Source organism: Chaetodon trifascialis, chromosome 18 (assembly GCF_039877785.1).
Source record: "Chaetodon trifascialis isolate fChaTrf1 chromosome 18, fChaTrf1.hap1, whole genome shotgun sequence".
Taxonomy (NCBI): domain Eukaryota; kingdom Metazoa; phylum Chordata; class Actinopteri; order Chaetodontiformes; family Chaetodontidae; genus Chaetodon; species Chaetodon trifascialis.
The window spans coordinates 20,225,699-20,241,513 of NC_092073.1; the positions used below are offsets into that span (position 1 = coordinate 20,225,699).

Sequence of the window (15,815 nt, forward strand, 5' to 3'; positions counted from 1 at the left end):
GTTTGCATTTCTGTTTGTGTACAGACTAAACTAATGAGATGCAACTTGTAATAAGTGAGTTTTAAAGGTGCTGGTTGGCGGTTTCTGAACTTTAGCCAGCATCGTGCTGCTTCTCCCACCTCCAGTCTTTAAGCCAAGTGTTGTCAATCGCCTCCTGCCTCCAGCTTAATACTTAATGCGCAGAAAGTCTTAAAGATGAGCATGTAACACAATATTTTATTGTAAAATGTAAAATAGCATCAAATGAACACACTGAACATTCAAGCAATGTGTTGTTTAGTAAATACTTTTCACCACTCGACCGTTTTGTGTGGATACAAACATGCGCATCCGCCTCATTAATATACCTCAACCTGAGGCGTACCTGAGCGACCTAGGCCTCACTTTAAAGCCACACAAATCACATCTGAGCGATTTGATGTCTTAATTCTTATCAAATCCTTTCATGCAGTCAGTGGGAGCTGCGAACCGAGATATCGCTCATCGAGTTGAAGTGTTCGGGGCTCCAGATAGTGGAATCAATTTGTCTAGTTTCCCTCCAAAATAAGATAATGGTGAAAAGACGGTGCCTCGTCTTCAAAATTGATTGTGCTTCATTTTAAGAGCATAAAAGCTCTGTTTATATACATTTTATATATTCAGACCGCGGCTCGATGTATGGCGTTTCGGAACTGAACGCTTCATTTAGACTTCAGATGTGGCCGAGGGAGGGAAGGAGGCGATGGGAGGGTGCAGAAGGCGACAAATGCTGTTTGCTCGTCTGTGATGAGAGATGGAATTTGTGTGTGTGTGTGTGTGTGTGTGTGTGTGTGTGTGTGTGTGTGTGTGTGTGTGTGTGTGTGTGTGTGTCTTAAATAGTTTGCACGCAATTTAGCAGCTGGCTTATGAGGTTTTTTCCTTCCTCTTCCTCCTTCTTTCTCTCCTTCTCTTCCTCCGCACTCATCCCATTTTTTTCCCATCTTTGTTAGTGTGGTTATGATAGATGAGTGTATTACAAAGCGGGGACTTGAAGCGGGGGAAATCAATGCTCGTTCCTCAGAGGTGTGTGTGTGTGTGTGTCTGTGTGTGTTTGGAGTGTGTGTGTTTGCCAGTTGGCTGTTTGTTAAGAGGTTAGAAGCTGGATACATTCATTGTTTTGGGAGCCAGGGGCTGCAGCTGAGCCTCTCTGTCTTGATCTGCTTTCCTTTGACTCAGCAAACCCTGCCAGGCCAGAGGAACACACACACACACACACACACACACACACACACACACACACACACACACACACACACACACACACACACACACACACACACACACACACACACACACACACACACACAAACAAAGCATGCACCCACCCACTTACACGCTCACACACTCACAGATCTAGAGAGACCGTCCCACTCACAACACAGATGTTATACAATCCAACAGAGGGTAAAGTCTTAACTGGGTGGCTGCCTGATTGCCCATCTAGTGCCTCTTTTGTTCTTGTCTCTCGACTCCTCTTTCAGCCACAGGGTTTGTTTTAACTCCTTTGAAGAGTGAATTTGCCCAAATACTTCATGTCGAGTTCAACTTTGTTGGACTGCGAGCTGTGAATTCGACCCCTCGACCAATGGCGCGCCGTCTTGACAGTGCTGACGTCTGAGGGGACGGAGAGTCCAAACGGAGGACGCTATCGTAGCTTGCTAGCCGTGTTGCATTAGTTAATATCCTCTCTCTGAATATTAACTGTTCCACAGAAATGTGACTGTTAGCTCAACGAGTATTACTTTCACTCTTGCATAACATTTAATTGACATGAATCGGGTGGAGTGGTGAACAAAGAGTCAGCGGGAAGTAAACAGGACTGAGGAAAACAAAAGACTGATTGATTAGCTCGATCGAGCTGACTAGCGAGTTAGAGATTAGCTTGACAGCAGTTCACCAGGCAGTCCTACAAGTCGCTTTGTATCACCAAACTTCCAGCCCCCAAATTTCCACCTCTTTCACTTGAATATGTCACTTTGCAGTGTGACCATCACCTTGTGAAAGATAAAATTCAGCTGCTACAGCCCCGTGGCAAACTTAAGTTACTCGCTGCAGTCCTACGCTAAGGCTAACACTTCATCAATTCCAGACCTGATTAAACATGTCAGCCGTCAAAATCATATCTTAAGTGTAGCGTTGGAAGGTCAGATAGCAGTCGCATGAACGGACAAACCATGTTGTCCTTTCAAACGGGAATCCAGATCAGACATGTCTACATGTGGATTTTCATGCTTTAGAGGAATGAAAGGAAACCCGTGATATCTGGAAATCTGCAAGACCAAATATTGTTGATCGTCTTCATCAGTCCCTTTAGCGCTTAGGAAGAGAGAAACAGTCTGTCCTTTCATGTTGAAACAGGCCTCAGTGTCACACATTTGGCTCATAAATAGACAGGAACAAAATATTTTCTGCCTGATGTATAAAAAAGAGAAAGGAAAACAAGACCTAAATTCCTCCCGTGGCCCTCAGTTGTTTCTCCAAACAAACTATATTTTATACTTTTACCTCATCTTTGTTAAAGGCGTTGTGCTGAAGTCTCTCTCAGAAATGTGAGACAGCAGCTGCTGTATTATCCGAGACAAATGGGAATAAGTAGAAATGTTTCCAGCATTACCTGTGCAGACTAAAAGAAATCTGTCCTCCCTATAGGCTGACTTTGAAGGAGGAAACTGTCGGTGAAAAGCATGGCAGCGAAAGCCGATAAGTGCTTCTGGAGAGCAGCCCGTTACCTATAATTTCAAGTAGGGACGTTCCTGGTGATCGATCAGCGACTGAAGGTGTTGAGCAGAGTCTTAGCTGCAGACAGGTCATGAGGAATGATGGTGTTGTTAGGAGCAACTCCCCTCCTGTGCCTCAGGCCTGCAATTTCTATCTACCTTATGTGTATTCTCATAACTGCCATAAAAACAGACATGATTATATGCTGCATCGCAGATATACAGCAGGCACCTTCACCAACAGTATATCTCGATGTGGCAGTATAATGGGGTCAGGACGAGAAGAAATGTATTTTCCCCGACGGTAGAGAAAGTCCATAAAAGATATTATGAGATATTTACTTGACTTTTTAGAGCAACGTTTAGAAATGAAGTGTAATTTTTGTTTGTAATCGAATCCTTAAAGCTTCACTAATCAATGTTTTTATATTAGCGATGAATGAAATCACCACATGTGATCTAAAAGGGGTCACTTGTAATCGAGTACAGCCTCTTTTTACTCATCAGTATTGTTTCAGCATTTCGATTTTTTTTTTTTGGAATCTGGACAGAATCACTTGTTAAATGTTTTCTTGCACCGTAGATTCAATATAGTGGAACCAGATGATAAAGCATCGTGGCAAAACATTGCAGTATCAACCCAGCGTATTTCCAATTTACCGTACGAACAAACATCACATTTTGTTTTCAGTTCCCCACGAAGAAGAAAACAATGTATTTATTTTCACTGTGGTCGTGATCTCGTTTCTGAGAGTGTTTACAGTGAGTAACCCTAATAATATTATGTGTTTGCTGCAGGTCTGGATGACTGCTTGCAGCAATATGTGTGTGTGTTTGAGCGTGGAGGTGTGTGCGGGGAGAGGCTGCTGAGGATTAGCCACGCCGAGCTGGAGGAGCTGGGAGTTTCTCGCATCGGACACCAGGAGCTCATTCTGGAGGCTGTCGACCTGCTCTGTGCTCTGGTGAGTTTGTGTTTCTTGTGTAGTTTCAACGTGGTCCCGGACTCTCATCAGCTATCTTTACGGCTGCAGCTGTTAATGTATTCATGCTCCGCTTGAATGCACAGTGTAATAGACTGCAGAGAGTAGACTTTCACCGCACTGCATCGCATCCTTACATCTCTGATTGCCACAATCACAGGACAAAAGTTTAGAAATGGCATTATAAATCCACTTCAAACTTCAAGAAGTGAGGGGGTTTACCAAAATAAAAGCACTGTAAAAGATACGATTGGAATTCCTTGAGTACACCCTAAACATTAAAATTACAACCTGTAATAATCTGGTCTGTGGGGAGCCTGGAGGAGATTACTGGCTACTGAGTCAGCTAGAAAACAAACTCAACCCACCTGGACAATGTGTCATAACTACCTTCATTTTTATGTTTATTGAATTTAAATGTCACCATCGCGTCTTCAAGTCAGTCAAATATTTGCTGACTCCTGGCTCACACCAGTGACTGTAGATAAAGATGGATGACGCGTCTCCACTTCCTCCCACTGGACAACAATGAGTCCGTTATATCCCGGACACAGGTGACGTCCTGCCATCTGAAATGACAGAAACCATCATTGTGAAAAACTTATTTTGGCCATGTCCCATCTGCTAACATGGAAGGGGTGGGCTTTATGACCTATACCGCATTCAGCCACTGGGGGGCAACAGTGATGCTCTGGCTTCCCTTTTCGGAGAATAGAAAAACGTAAAGATATAAAGAAGTATCTTCATGAAGTGTGTTCAAATGTGAGAATGACAAACAGGAAAAAGTAGTTCCTTCAATGGTATTTGATTGGTTAAATACGCAAACTGAAAAATTGAAAGTGACATGAAAGCTAGGTGCCTTCTTACAGAATCTGCTCAAGTAATTTCTGCTGCGTTATTTAATATAAGTCATTAATATGCACCAGACTCCTTTGGACAAGCTGGTAAATTTGTTCTGATTCTAATTTGTATTCGTGGTGGTTCACTGTCTGGAGGTCCAGCTTAAATTTCTTTGTGTCTGTGTTCGTGTGTAGAACTCAGGTCTGGAGACCGAGAGCGTCAGGACTCTGGCTCACAAGCTCGGCGCCTCGGCCAAAAACCTGCAGAACTTCATTTCCGGCCGCCGCCGCAGCAGCCAATCGGAGAGCAGGTCCTCGCGGCGGCTCCCCAACGACTTGCTGACCTCCGTGGTTGACCTGATCACCGCCGCCAAGAGCCTGCTCGCCTGGCTGGACAGGTAATGTTCACTCACACTCAATGTTCACAACACGCAGGTTAACACGGAGGTTAACATGCACTTTTACATTATTTTAATGTTTTACATCAGCAGGATAACCATGTTTCACAGAAGGAAATGCACAGGCGTTATTAATGACATTAACGATGGCACACGTCATTTCTTTTATTATTTACTCCCGCGCTTTCCCCCCTGTGACATATCAAAATGTCTACAATGAAAAAAACCCATTAAAGGCATTAATAGTGCAATTATAATTTGGCTGCATTCACAAACTCACCGTAGTGAGAACAAAAAACCCTCCCATTAGCCCGACTTTGGAGTGTCGTAGCCTCACCACAACATCCTAATTTAGCATCGTTTTGTTTTTTTCTGTCATGGTTCATTAACAGGTGGGACCGGAAACACGCAGACAGTGTTTATCTCCTTTTAAATGAGCTGAATTCTGTGTTTTAGTGTTAATGTGGGGTTTTATGTAACTGCCAGTGAGGCGAGTTTATGTTTTTAGACCTTTTATGTTTCAGAATAATTACAGTCCTTTTAGTAATTACAGTAAGTTTTCCACTTATCTGCATGTGTGTTATTAGAGCTGGGATGATTAATCAAATCATCTATTAGGAAAGCAACAGAAATTAACAATTTTTAAGCAACTGAATGTCTTTCGGTTTTGGGCTGGATGGCTTTGGATTCATCTTGGGCTCTAAGAAACTGTGATGGACATTTAGTATTTAGCAATTGATGAATCAAACAGTTGGAAAATCACTGGTTGCCTCCCTGAAATCTCCCCTCTGTTGCAGTCTTTGATGCTGCGCCTGCAAAACTTTCATATCTGTTTTGCTCTGTTTGTGCAGCTGAAGCTCCAGATCTGCAAAGCATAAACTCTCCTGCAGCTGTTGGTTGTTCACATCTTTTGAGAAATCTGTTTTGTTTTTTTTTTCCAGAGGGATAATGTCAGACCTTTTTTCTCGCCGTGTTTCTCTGTCTCCGCCTCGCTCTCGTCTTCCCTGTCGCTTCATTTATTCATGACTCGACTCGATCTCCTGCACACGACACGCACATCAGATACAGAACGAAAGGTCTTTGACATTTGCTTCTCGAAATGCCGGGCACCCACATCTGTCCCTCGGCCATCTAGACACACTAAATCATATAGAGCCGCGAGCGCACTCGGACCCGCAGAAGAAGCCCACACACTCACACAAACACACACTCGCGCTGACACACACTTATGCAAGCGCACACGCGTTCGCCCACGCACGATGATGCAACTGTAAATGGCAAAGCGACATTGAGAAAGGGATAGACTCAGCAGAGCCGGCGCTTCATGCTCCCTATTCTCCATTTCTGAGACATAACTACGTGCTCAGGCATTGTCAAAGACTCCTTTTTGTGTTTTCGTCCTGCACAGCGCGCATACCAAACGTGAAGAAAAGAGCATTTTCCAGCTGTGTGGGAGCACGCTGATAAATTTCACATGCATATGATGCCACCAGAGCTTTTATTTCATGGAAATCTCATCTTCTGAAATTGATTTCCGCTGCCTACGAATAACAAATGAGCGAGTAAAACAAGCTGAGTTTCTCTGTGAATAAGAGCTGCTTGATGGATGGTATGTTAATTAACTGACCCTAACGATGGAGAAAAGGTTACATTTCCAGGCATGTCGGGCTGCGCTCTGTCCTCTGCTAACACCTGCAAGATGACGCCCTCCTAAAGGGTTTACAACAGCAGCAAATTAGCATAAATCGTGTTAAAACTGAACTTTCATCCCTCCCTGATTGCTAGTTGTTAGACCTCTCAGGGATGGAGCAAAAGTGCAACATCGGTTCAGCGTTCAGGCGGCAAATGTAAAGCGCTTTGTAGTTTCTCTGGAAGTGACTTGAGAACATTGTGCAACCTTTTCATGTGTAAAGACAGAGTGTGGCGCAGCGCAGATCGTCGTTTTCCTGCCTCTGATACGTGATGTCTCCTTATGTATGTGTGCTTTCTCTCTGTGGCGACAACCCTTCCTCTTTGAGTCTGTCAGGGAGAAAAGTGGAATTATCATTCAGCGGTAACCAGAATTCGCAGTATTTCTCTTTCTTTGAACTCCTCATTTCCTCTTTATATGCACATTTGAAAGCACCTACCCATGAATTAATAACACGGCCGTAGAGACTACAGTTTATCTGTGATGGATTTTGCTGATAGCTTAAAAAGGTCTTTTTTTGTATTTCTATTTTTAACCAATGGGGTGAATGAATAGACTTTAAATTTTGAGCAACATATGGGGGACACTGAGGGCTGGCTGATCTTAAGGGCCTTATACTTTGCTTGAGTGTTTCCATTTCATGTTACTTTATTCTTCAGATTACACAAAAACATCGGATAAGATCAGAAAATACAAAACATTATGAAATATTCAACCAGTGGCTTCCAACCTTTTGGACTTGTGACCCCTCACAGAGAAGCAGAGCTGAGTTGAGGCCCCTTCTTTCACGTTTCTGAAGTCTGTGAGTTGTTAGCCGTTCCATCAAAGAGTCATTCTCCCTCTGAACCTCTCATAAGGTTTCATTTAAATAATTTTAATTAACCGTTCAAGGCCAAACGAGGGAAAACTCTCAAACATTTCACAAGAGAAGCAAAGATTAAAGAAAAGAGAGAGATTTATGTAGCAGAACTTTTCTTCTGCCTTTAATCATCTCACGATCATCCAGATTAATTCTGTGACCTTTGGAGAGGGCCCGACCCCGGGGTCCAGAACCACTGGATGAAACCGCCTCGCTGAATCTGAAGTCGTTAAAACTAGTTACTCCTTGACTACAAAGCCTCTTGAACAATAATGCATCAGTGTTAACAACAGGAGTGTAGGACTGGGAGTTAAAGGGGGCAGAGTACAGGGCCCTCATGTGAGGAGGGCCCACAAAGATGCTGTAATGAGTAGCTGTGGATGTGGGGAGGGGCCCATAGAGAATTTTTTAATAACTACCCCTGATTAGCAATCTGATAATGTCATATATGGTAATATATCAGTTACAGGACATTTTTCTGCAAAAGAAGTACTTTTACTGCTGCTAATACTTCAGGAATTGAAGTAGATTTTGAGTGAAGGACTTTTGCTTGTAGTTAAGTCGTTTAAATTGCGGTTTTGGTGTTCGTGTTTGACACCAGTTCAGTGCGTATAAGCAGACATGAATGTCAGGGTGTGATTATTCTGAACCACCTTTTTCTTACCCAAGTTTTTTTTAAAACTCCTGCTTTCTGCAACACCTGTACATGACGACAAGAGTTTGGATCATGGGAAATAAACGGTTACGGTATGTTCAAGAGTCAGACCTACATTTGGCATTGACCTTAAATCTTGAGGTGAGGTTCATTCCTGGGGATGTACGCTGGTCGTCTCTGTGGGATAAAGTCAGACTCATACAGTGGATAAAGAGGAGAAAGGAGAAGGTTTTCTTGCTATTGTTACCTGCAGTTTACGTTGCGTAATGATTTGAGACGGTGACTCAGCTGATCAGCAGAAACTTTTATGTAACTTAATGTTTCAAATGTCGAGTTAAGATTTTAAAAAACACCAGCCAAACAAGCTTGGTCCAGTTTGTTTACCTTGTTTACGTTGAGGGAGCTTCTTCAAATTTGTGTTCACTTGTTGATTTTGGCTGTCAAAGGTCAAAGGTCAGCGTGAGCACACCGAGCACATCTTTGGCCACGACTCAAGAATTCATCCGCTAATTAAGACAAAATTTCACACAAATGTCTCATGGGTTAAAATGATGACTTTTCATATCCCAAAAGGTCAAAGGTCAGCTTCACTGTGACGTCATAACGCTCTCCTCTGGCCATTATTCAACACCATAGCTCAGGAGCAGAAGGCAGATTGTGACCATGTTTCACATTTGACTTGAAGATGTGCGTGAAGCATCTGCTTCTTTGCAGCTTCATCTACACTCCAGGCATTGCAGTCCAGCACGAGCTCATCGGTTTGGCTGAAACTGAGCTTCAGGTGATCGTCGTCGCACCATGTGATGAAGCTCTCTATCAAAAAAAATCCTCAGAGTCCTCACTTCATATCTGAGCGTGGACAGAGATGGATGTAAATGCAGCTTAATTGGTTGATGGAGGCAAACAGCCGCCAGACTGTCGTTTTAGTTTTCTGTGATTTCTGAGCAGAGTAATTGCCGTTTATGTGTGTTTATCCTCGTAAAGTCTAAGTCACACTGAGTCTAAAGATATGAGTACCATGCCTGTGTAGCCACATTTGACTGAGTTAAGGCTCTAAGAAGTTTTCAGTACCTTAAAGTACTTTAACCGCCTCTCGCCTCTTGCAGTTGGACACTGTTAAACAGCGTTTTCTGAGCGTTTTCTGAGGGTTGGAGTTAGCAAACAGTCTGTGTAGCCTTAGGTCCTGCGTATATATAGCACACAGCCTCGATACTGATGACCCAAATCACACACACACACACACCACAGATACATCATACACTAGAGGCTGTGGCCGGATTTTAATCTGGGTCTTTAGAACAATGAAGGAACGTAATGGTGTGTGTCTTTGTGTGTGTTATAATGACTTCGCTGCGTATCAGTAATATCGAGCGCGTTAGTTTCGATGCCTCTTTGTGTCTGAGCATCGTCATTAGCGCCCCATTAGCTGCAACATGTTCCTTATCATTAACACCTTGTTCACGCCTGAATAGTCTGTTACTCCTGGGGCCTCATTTCTAAGCACTGTGTTTGGGCTTTTAAAGACGCTTCAGAGGTTAAAAAGTCTTCCTAAAAACAAATTTGACCGCAGAACGCGCTCTCCTGTGTGGACATTATCCATACAAACACTGGAGACTTTGGGAATTGATTGTAGCAGCATAACACATCCACTCTAATAATCCTCCTCACACAGTTTATTTCAGTTTTCTAAACAAAAAAAAACAAAAACATGTGACGGGTCGTCAGTGCGAGGTGTGTAAATCGGTGCACCCAGAACACAATGGCCTATTTACCTGCTTCTCTGATTCATTCATCCGTCCACCGGAGCTGTGTCCTCTTTCCTCTGTGGAAATATATAACAGGCGAATCTCCACTTTAAGGAAGCCAGACGTCAGGGCCAGTTTTCTCCAGTGTCTCCTGAACGTAATTGTACTGGTTTAGATTTCTGAGCTGGTCTCGTTTTGCGAGCCAGTCTGAAAATGAACCTCCTCTTCATGCTCTTTTCTATTGCACCAGTTGGTTGATTAATTGATTAGTTGATCCACATAAAATCTGCTTTTTCAAGCAGAAATTCCACACATTCACATCGTTTTCCATCTTTTTAAACATTACTAGAAATCAAATAATCACAGCTCAGGCGGTTCTGGTAATTTTTCGGATTTTAGCTCTTTGGTTACCATCAAGTCGGTTATTTAAAGGCACGACAAACCCTGAATGCCTCGGTTTCCCAACAAGAAAGTGAAATACTGCAGATGCAGATGGAAACCAAACGAAAATACTTCAGGGAAGAAGCCATCATCAACTGACCGTGACAATGAGCGATTTAAAGATGGCACTTTGTGCTGCTGGAAAATGTGATGAGAAGTTTTCACCATTTTGTGGAATAATTCTACCTTTAATAATGGAAATAATCAGTTCTTGCAGCCCTAAATATCCGTAAACTATTTCAAAGGAGAACCACGACACACTCTTAATTAAACATCAGCCTGGATATTCTGGTACTTTACATCATTTCACTTGTGGTCACCTGTCTGTGATGGCCAATAGCAAAACAATGCAAGCAAACAGGCCAAACGTAAAGTGAAATGACACTAACACCGTTTTCTTTCTCTCCAAAGCGAGTCATCCGTCGCTTTCCTCCATTTTCACTTCGTTATGCTGCCAATGCGTATGAGTTGCAAAACTGCTTCCTGTAAATTTGTGCGCCGGTGTGCGTGCACACGGCGTGTCTGCCTCTCTAACAATGCTCCTGTCCATCTCCTCTGTGCATTATCTACTGCAGCAGGAACATTTGAAGACATACCGGTGTGTTATCTGTTCCTCCCAGGTCTCCCTTTGCTGCAGTGGCAGACTACTCAGTAACCCGAAATAATGTCATTCAGCTCTGCCTGGAGCTCACCACCATTGTACAGCAGGTGTGTGGAATTGTTTGTGTGTGTGTGTGTGTGTTGCGTGTGTGTGTGTGTGTGTGTGTGTATGTGTGTGTGTGTGTGTGTGTGTGTTTTGAAGGCTGATATAGCTTGTATTCTGCCATGGCTGTCATATCCCCCTAAGAACGGTGTGTGTGGGTGTGATGCTGCAGACTCTGCTCTCCGCATCTTCGAGCGAGACTCGACTCTTTGCTATTTACGTCCTTACAGTCTGTCTTTTGTGTGACTGATGTGTGTGTAAATAAAAGATGTCTGTTTGTGTGGGCCTGTTTTCTATCTGGGTACGGAGCGTGCAGGTGCAGGGTTCAGTAGTGTGAGGCCCAGACGGTATTAAGAGGTCGCGGCGCGAGCGGCGAGATGGTGTGTGTTTTTGAGTTTTTGCAAGACAGGATGTTCTGCTCGCGCTACATTAAATTCTGCTTCTCCCTCAGGACTGTACGGTGTTCGAGACGGAGAACAAAATCCTTCATGTGGTGAGTCCTTCTTCCTCGTCCAGCTGTCGCTTGTTTGCTCTGTGTCGATGGGTAGAGTCCTTTTTTTTTAAGATCTCAAATCCCTTCATACCCGCTCGCACAATACTCCACAAACACAGAAACTGGAGCTCCAGCTGGTTCCAGTATTTGACTAAATCTCAACAGTACATTCTGTTGTATTTTGGGACATTTTGGGAAATATGTGTTTCTGCTTTCACGCCAAGAGTTAGATGAGAAGATCGATATCTTTCTCACATTTTGTCTGTTAGATATGAAGCTACCAGCCAAGAAGTGATTAGCTTAGCTTAGCATGATGAGAGGAAACAAGGGAAACAACCAAGCAGTGAGTCACATAACTTAAAGAGCCTAAATTACCTACTTTTTGTGTTACAAGTGAAAGCAGCATGTTTTAAATGAGCTGAATCGAGTGCATCAGCAGTGATTTTGGATTTTATTTATTTATATTGTGTGTGGTTAACAGCAAAAAACACTTCTCAAACTGCTAAAGTTTAACTGACCATTTCACAGCAGCCGTTTTGACTTGTCACACACAAGTGTTACTCATGCTTTCGCTAATCGCCATCGTTAGTGGTATTAGCTCCACCTGTGCTTTACCTGCTCTGACCAGTCAAAATGGCTGCTGTGAGACAGGTGGATGAGTGTGAGAGCTTTCCAGGTTCATGTTAAGGAAAACGTTTTCACTGTCAGTGTAGAAGGAAGCTTTATGTTTTTGTGAAGGTTTGGGAGCCACTGCTGTGGATTACCCAGAAAATATACTGTCAGCAGTTTTTATTCTAACCCTAAAACTGTCGACAACACTTTTGCAAACGTTGCTCTTATGTTTTTTGTGTTTTTTCGATGCTGCGAGCGCCACAGATTAAATTCACCTCCATCATATTTGTGCACATGCAAATGTTTGGAGGAACTGGACAAATAAACCGGAAATTATCCACATAGTGAGATGAATTTACATGAACTGACCCTTTAAAGAAAGCAGCAGCAGTAAGACACAGCTGTGTTAATAACAGCAGCGTCTAACGACATCATTTCTGTATTAACGTTTGGAGGAAAAATGTTTATTTTCTCAGTAAAGCCGAAGAGAAAAGCTCTAATGAAGACACAAAAGCGGCAACATGGAGCAGGAAGCCAGAAGGGTTTATTAGACACACGAGGTGTTCATGTTGTTGATGTGTTTCTTTAGTTTTCATCAGTGTTTCCACCGCTGAAGCTGTTCTCTAAAAGCTTTGTGTTATTACTCGTCTGTTCCTGTTTTCCTTCCCTGTAGTGCAAAACTCTGTCGGAGGTGTGTGAGCACATCGTTTGTGTGTCATCGGACCCGCTGGTTTCTCAGTCAGCCCACCTCGAGCTGGTCCACCTCACCAACATCAAACCCTCTGAAGGCCTGGTAATGACTCTCAGTGTGTGTGTGTGTGTGTGTGTGTGTGTGTGTGTGTGTGTGTGTGCTGGGCTTTCATATGTTTTTAGCTCCTCTGTTTGCATGCATGTGTGTTTCAGCATCTTTTTGCTAATCTCTCTTTGTGTATAATGGCCATTCTGGGTAAGAAGTGCTTTTACTTGTTGCTACGTTAAGTAAAATTCGGATACACATACACGACTTTTACTTACGAAAAAGATCAGAGTACTTCTTCCCCCTCTGGATGATGATTGCATGTATCTCAGCAGGGTTTTGAAAGACCACAGAGGCCCAAATATAAGAAGGTTTTCCCTTTTCCAACAGCTATTTATGGAAGACACTTTAACGTTCGTCCTGAAGGGAAAGAGTCCTCATCCTCGAAGCCTTTTCTCTTGTTAAAGTGAAACATAACATAACACCATTAAAGCAGAATGGAAACGGCACATTAGCGTAGCTTTACAGTCAGTCACGTACTCACACGCTGCATTCAGGCTCTTAAAACTGATCAAAATGACGACAGTTAGCATTTTCCACGCTGTCTTTCGGAGCTCCTCGTCATCTGTGACAGCTGCTCCACGCGTGATCGTGGCCCCGCCGCCGTCGGCAGGAAAGACATCAGGAGGCGTGTTGACGCATTTTTAATCAACAAAAAAAACGCTGCAAACAGGTGAAATACAAAATGAAGATAACAGCAGACAACAGATCATCTTATAAACAAACAAACAGCTAACAAGAGTTCTGGATTTGTAATAGTTAAATCATACCTTTATGGTTTTGGACTGATTTAGAGCTGTTTCGTTTACCATCCTGCCGTCCATTAACAAAACTTATCACAACTTTTTTGCAAGTTATCCAACACATTGAGAGGCTAATAACAGTGTCAGACAGAGAGGAAAGCCTGTTCCAGTTTGGATCCAGTTCCTGGTTGGCAAAATATCAAGATTCGTTGAGCTCTGCTGCTAACAGATCTCTTATCAAACCTTTTATTACCTCCCTCTTTTAATTAGCAGACAGCAGTGGAAAACAGAGCAGCTTCTCATTTTAGCCCGCTGACGCTTAAAATGATAGACGTCAGCTGCAGCTAATCAGTGCTGATTCAGTTCAGGTCCGTGGTTCACGTCCTCAAGTCATTTTAAGAGTCTTCCAGTTAGATTTTGACTCATTTCTCAACATTTCGCTCACTGCTCTGAATCGGGAAGTCGGCAGCTCCTGAAGCACAGAAGGCCGCAGCTGCTAAATTCTGACAGATTTTGTTTAATTAACATTTCGTACGTTCAGCAGCTCGTCTCATCTTCAGGTTGCAGGTAGCAGCTGTGAACATTAAGTAGACTGCCACCACAACCTGTAGTGTTTCTGGTTTCTCAGCCAACAAAAGCTGATAAGACGCATGCGAGCTGAAGCTGTTTAAGCCTTTCGCTGCTTACTGTTGGTGAAAGGTAAAGGTGACAGGATCCAGATTTGATAAGTGGACTTGACACTGGATTTGACCTTTTCCTTCCCTCTGTCCGTCAGGGAATGTACATCAAGTCGACCTACGACGGCCTCCACGTGATCACAGGAACCACTGAAGGGGTAAGAGTCCCATTTCCACTGATTCACACCAGACCACAACCGAGCAGTTAGCTTCCACTGTGACACACAAACACCGGTGAAGTGGATTTCCCATCATGCCTGAGGGTTGAAGGGTATGAAAAACCCTTACTCAGAACATAACAGATCCATAGCAGCATATCAGCTTCCGCGAGGATGACTCTGCTTTGTTCTATCACAGTTTGTTGAACAACTTGCCCACACTGGCATGCAGGGATCAATAAACTCAGATCAATTCATGGTTTCTTTCTGTATCTCTGAAGTCTCCAGCTGACCGCTGTAAGAAGATCCATGCGGGAGATGAAGTCATTCAAGTCAATCATCAGACTGTGGTGGGTTTCTTATTGTGTCTGTGTTTGTGTTCTAGTATATGTGCTAAATATATCTTTTTGTTTTTATTCAGGCGTTTATAGATTTTGTATGTGAGAGCAGAACAGTGCACGTAAATCTTCTAGAAAAAAACTGAAATTAAGAGGAACTTTACGTACATTTCAGCTGGATTGGGTAAAATGCATATGAAAGGTCCATTTAATCTTTTTTAAATCCTGTATTTCCGCATGTATAACTGAAGAATTTGACCTATAGATGAAAACAGCCAACACTCACAACAGAGTGAATACTGGACTTACATTTGTTCGATGCCATATCGACTTAAAAACTCATAATATGACGGCGTTCATAGCTTCTTTCCACTGCCCCCAAGTGGCCAAAAGGTTAATGCAGGTTTCTGCAAATCAAATGAAGAATAACATTACGCTATGATTATATCAGTAAGACTTTGATGTCTCTTGACGTTGCTCTAATCAGGATCAACCCTGTGAGACAGTATTATAAGACCTGTCAATTGAAGTGGGAGTCACAGCCAGTCGCAGTTATTTGTGTTGAATTTTTATGGCGGGCCGACCCGTCTGTCTACATCTGTACTGCAGATTGTGCCCTTACTTTTACAAGGTGCAAATGCACGCAGCATGCATTGCAATTAGTGTAATCAGATCCTCCAGCCGTCTCTGCACCTCCTCTGGCATTATTATCAGATCTCGGGTCAATCCAGTAAATGCAATTAAGATAGTGTGTTTGCCTTAATTAGAAAATATCTCCCCACAAAGCACAGATGAAAGAACCTTGAACAGCAAGTAAAATAAAGTTCTGCAGAGCTTGTAGTTGGTATTTTTCAGTTTTTTTTGTGGGGTTTTTGTTCACAAATGTCCCACCAAAGGCGAGTGTTGGCATGGTTTTATAGAAATAGTGGCTAAAAATGTAGAGAGATGTATGA

At 42.9% G+C, this 15,815-nt stretch overlaps 1 protein-coding gene across 2 annotated transcripts in view; it reads left to right on the forward strand.

Moving 5' to 3' along the window:
* Nucleotides 1-15,815, forward strand: part of cnksr2a (connector enhancer of kinase suppressor of Ras 2a) — a 63,943-nt gene that overhangs the window by 10,135 nt on the left and 37,993 nt on the right. For both annotated transcript variants that reach the window (XM_070986014.1, XM_070986013.1), the window contains exons 2-8: nt 3,534-3,697; nt 4,750-4,952; nt 10,963-11,050; nt 11,497-11,538; nt 12,824-12,943; nt 14,465-14,524; nt 14,806-14,874. In XM_070986014.1, the coding sequence (XP_070842115.1) occupies nt 3,534-3,697; nt 4,750-4,952; nt 10,963-11,050; nt 11,497-11,538; nt 12,824-12,943; nt 14,465-14,524; nt 14,806-14,874 (746 nt within the window). The remainder of the gene's footprint in view (nt 1-3,533; nt 3,698-4,749; nt 4,953-10,962; nt 11,051-11,496; nt 11,539-12,823; nt 12,944-14,464; nt 14,525-14,805; nt 14,875-15,815) is intronic.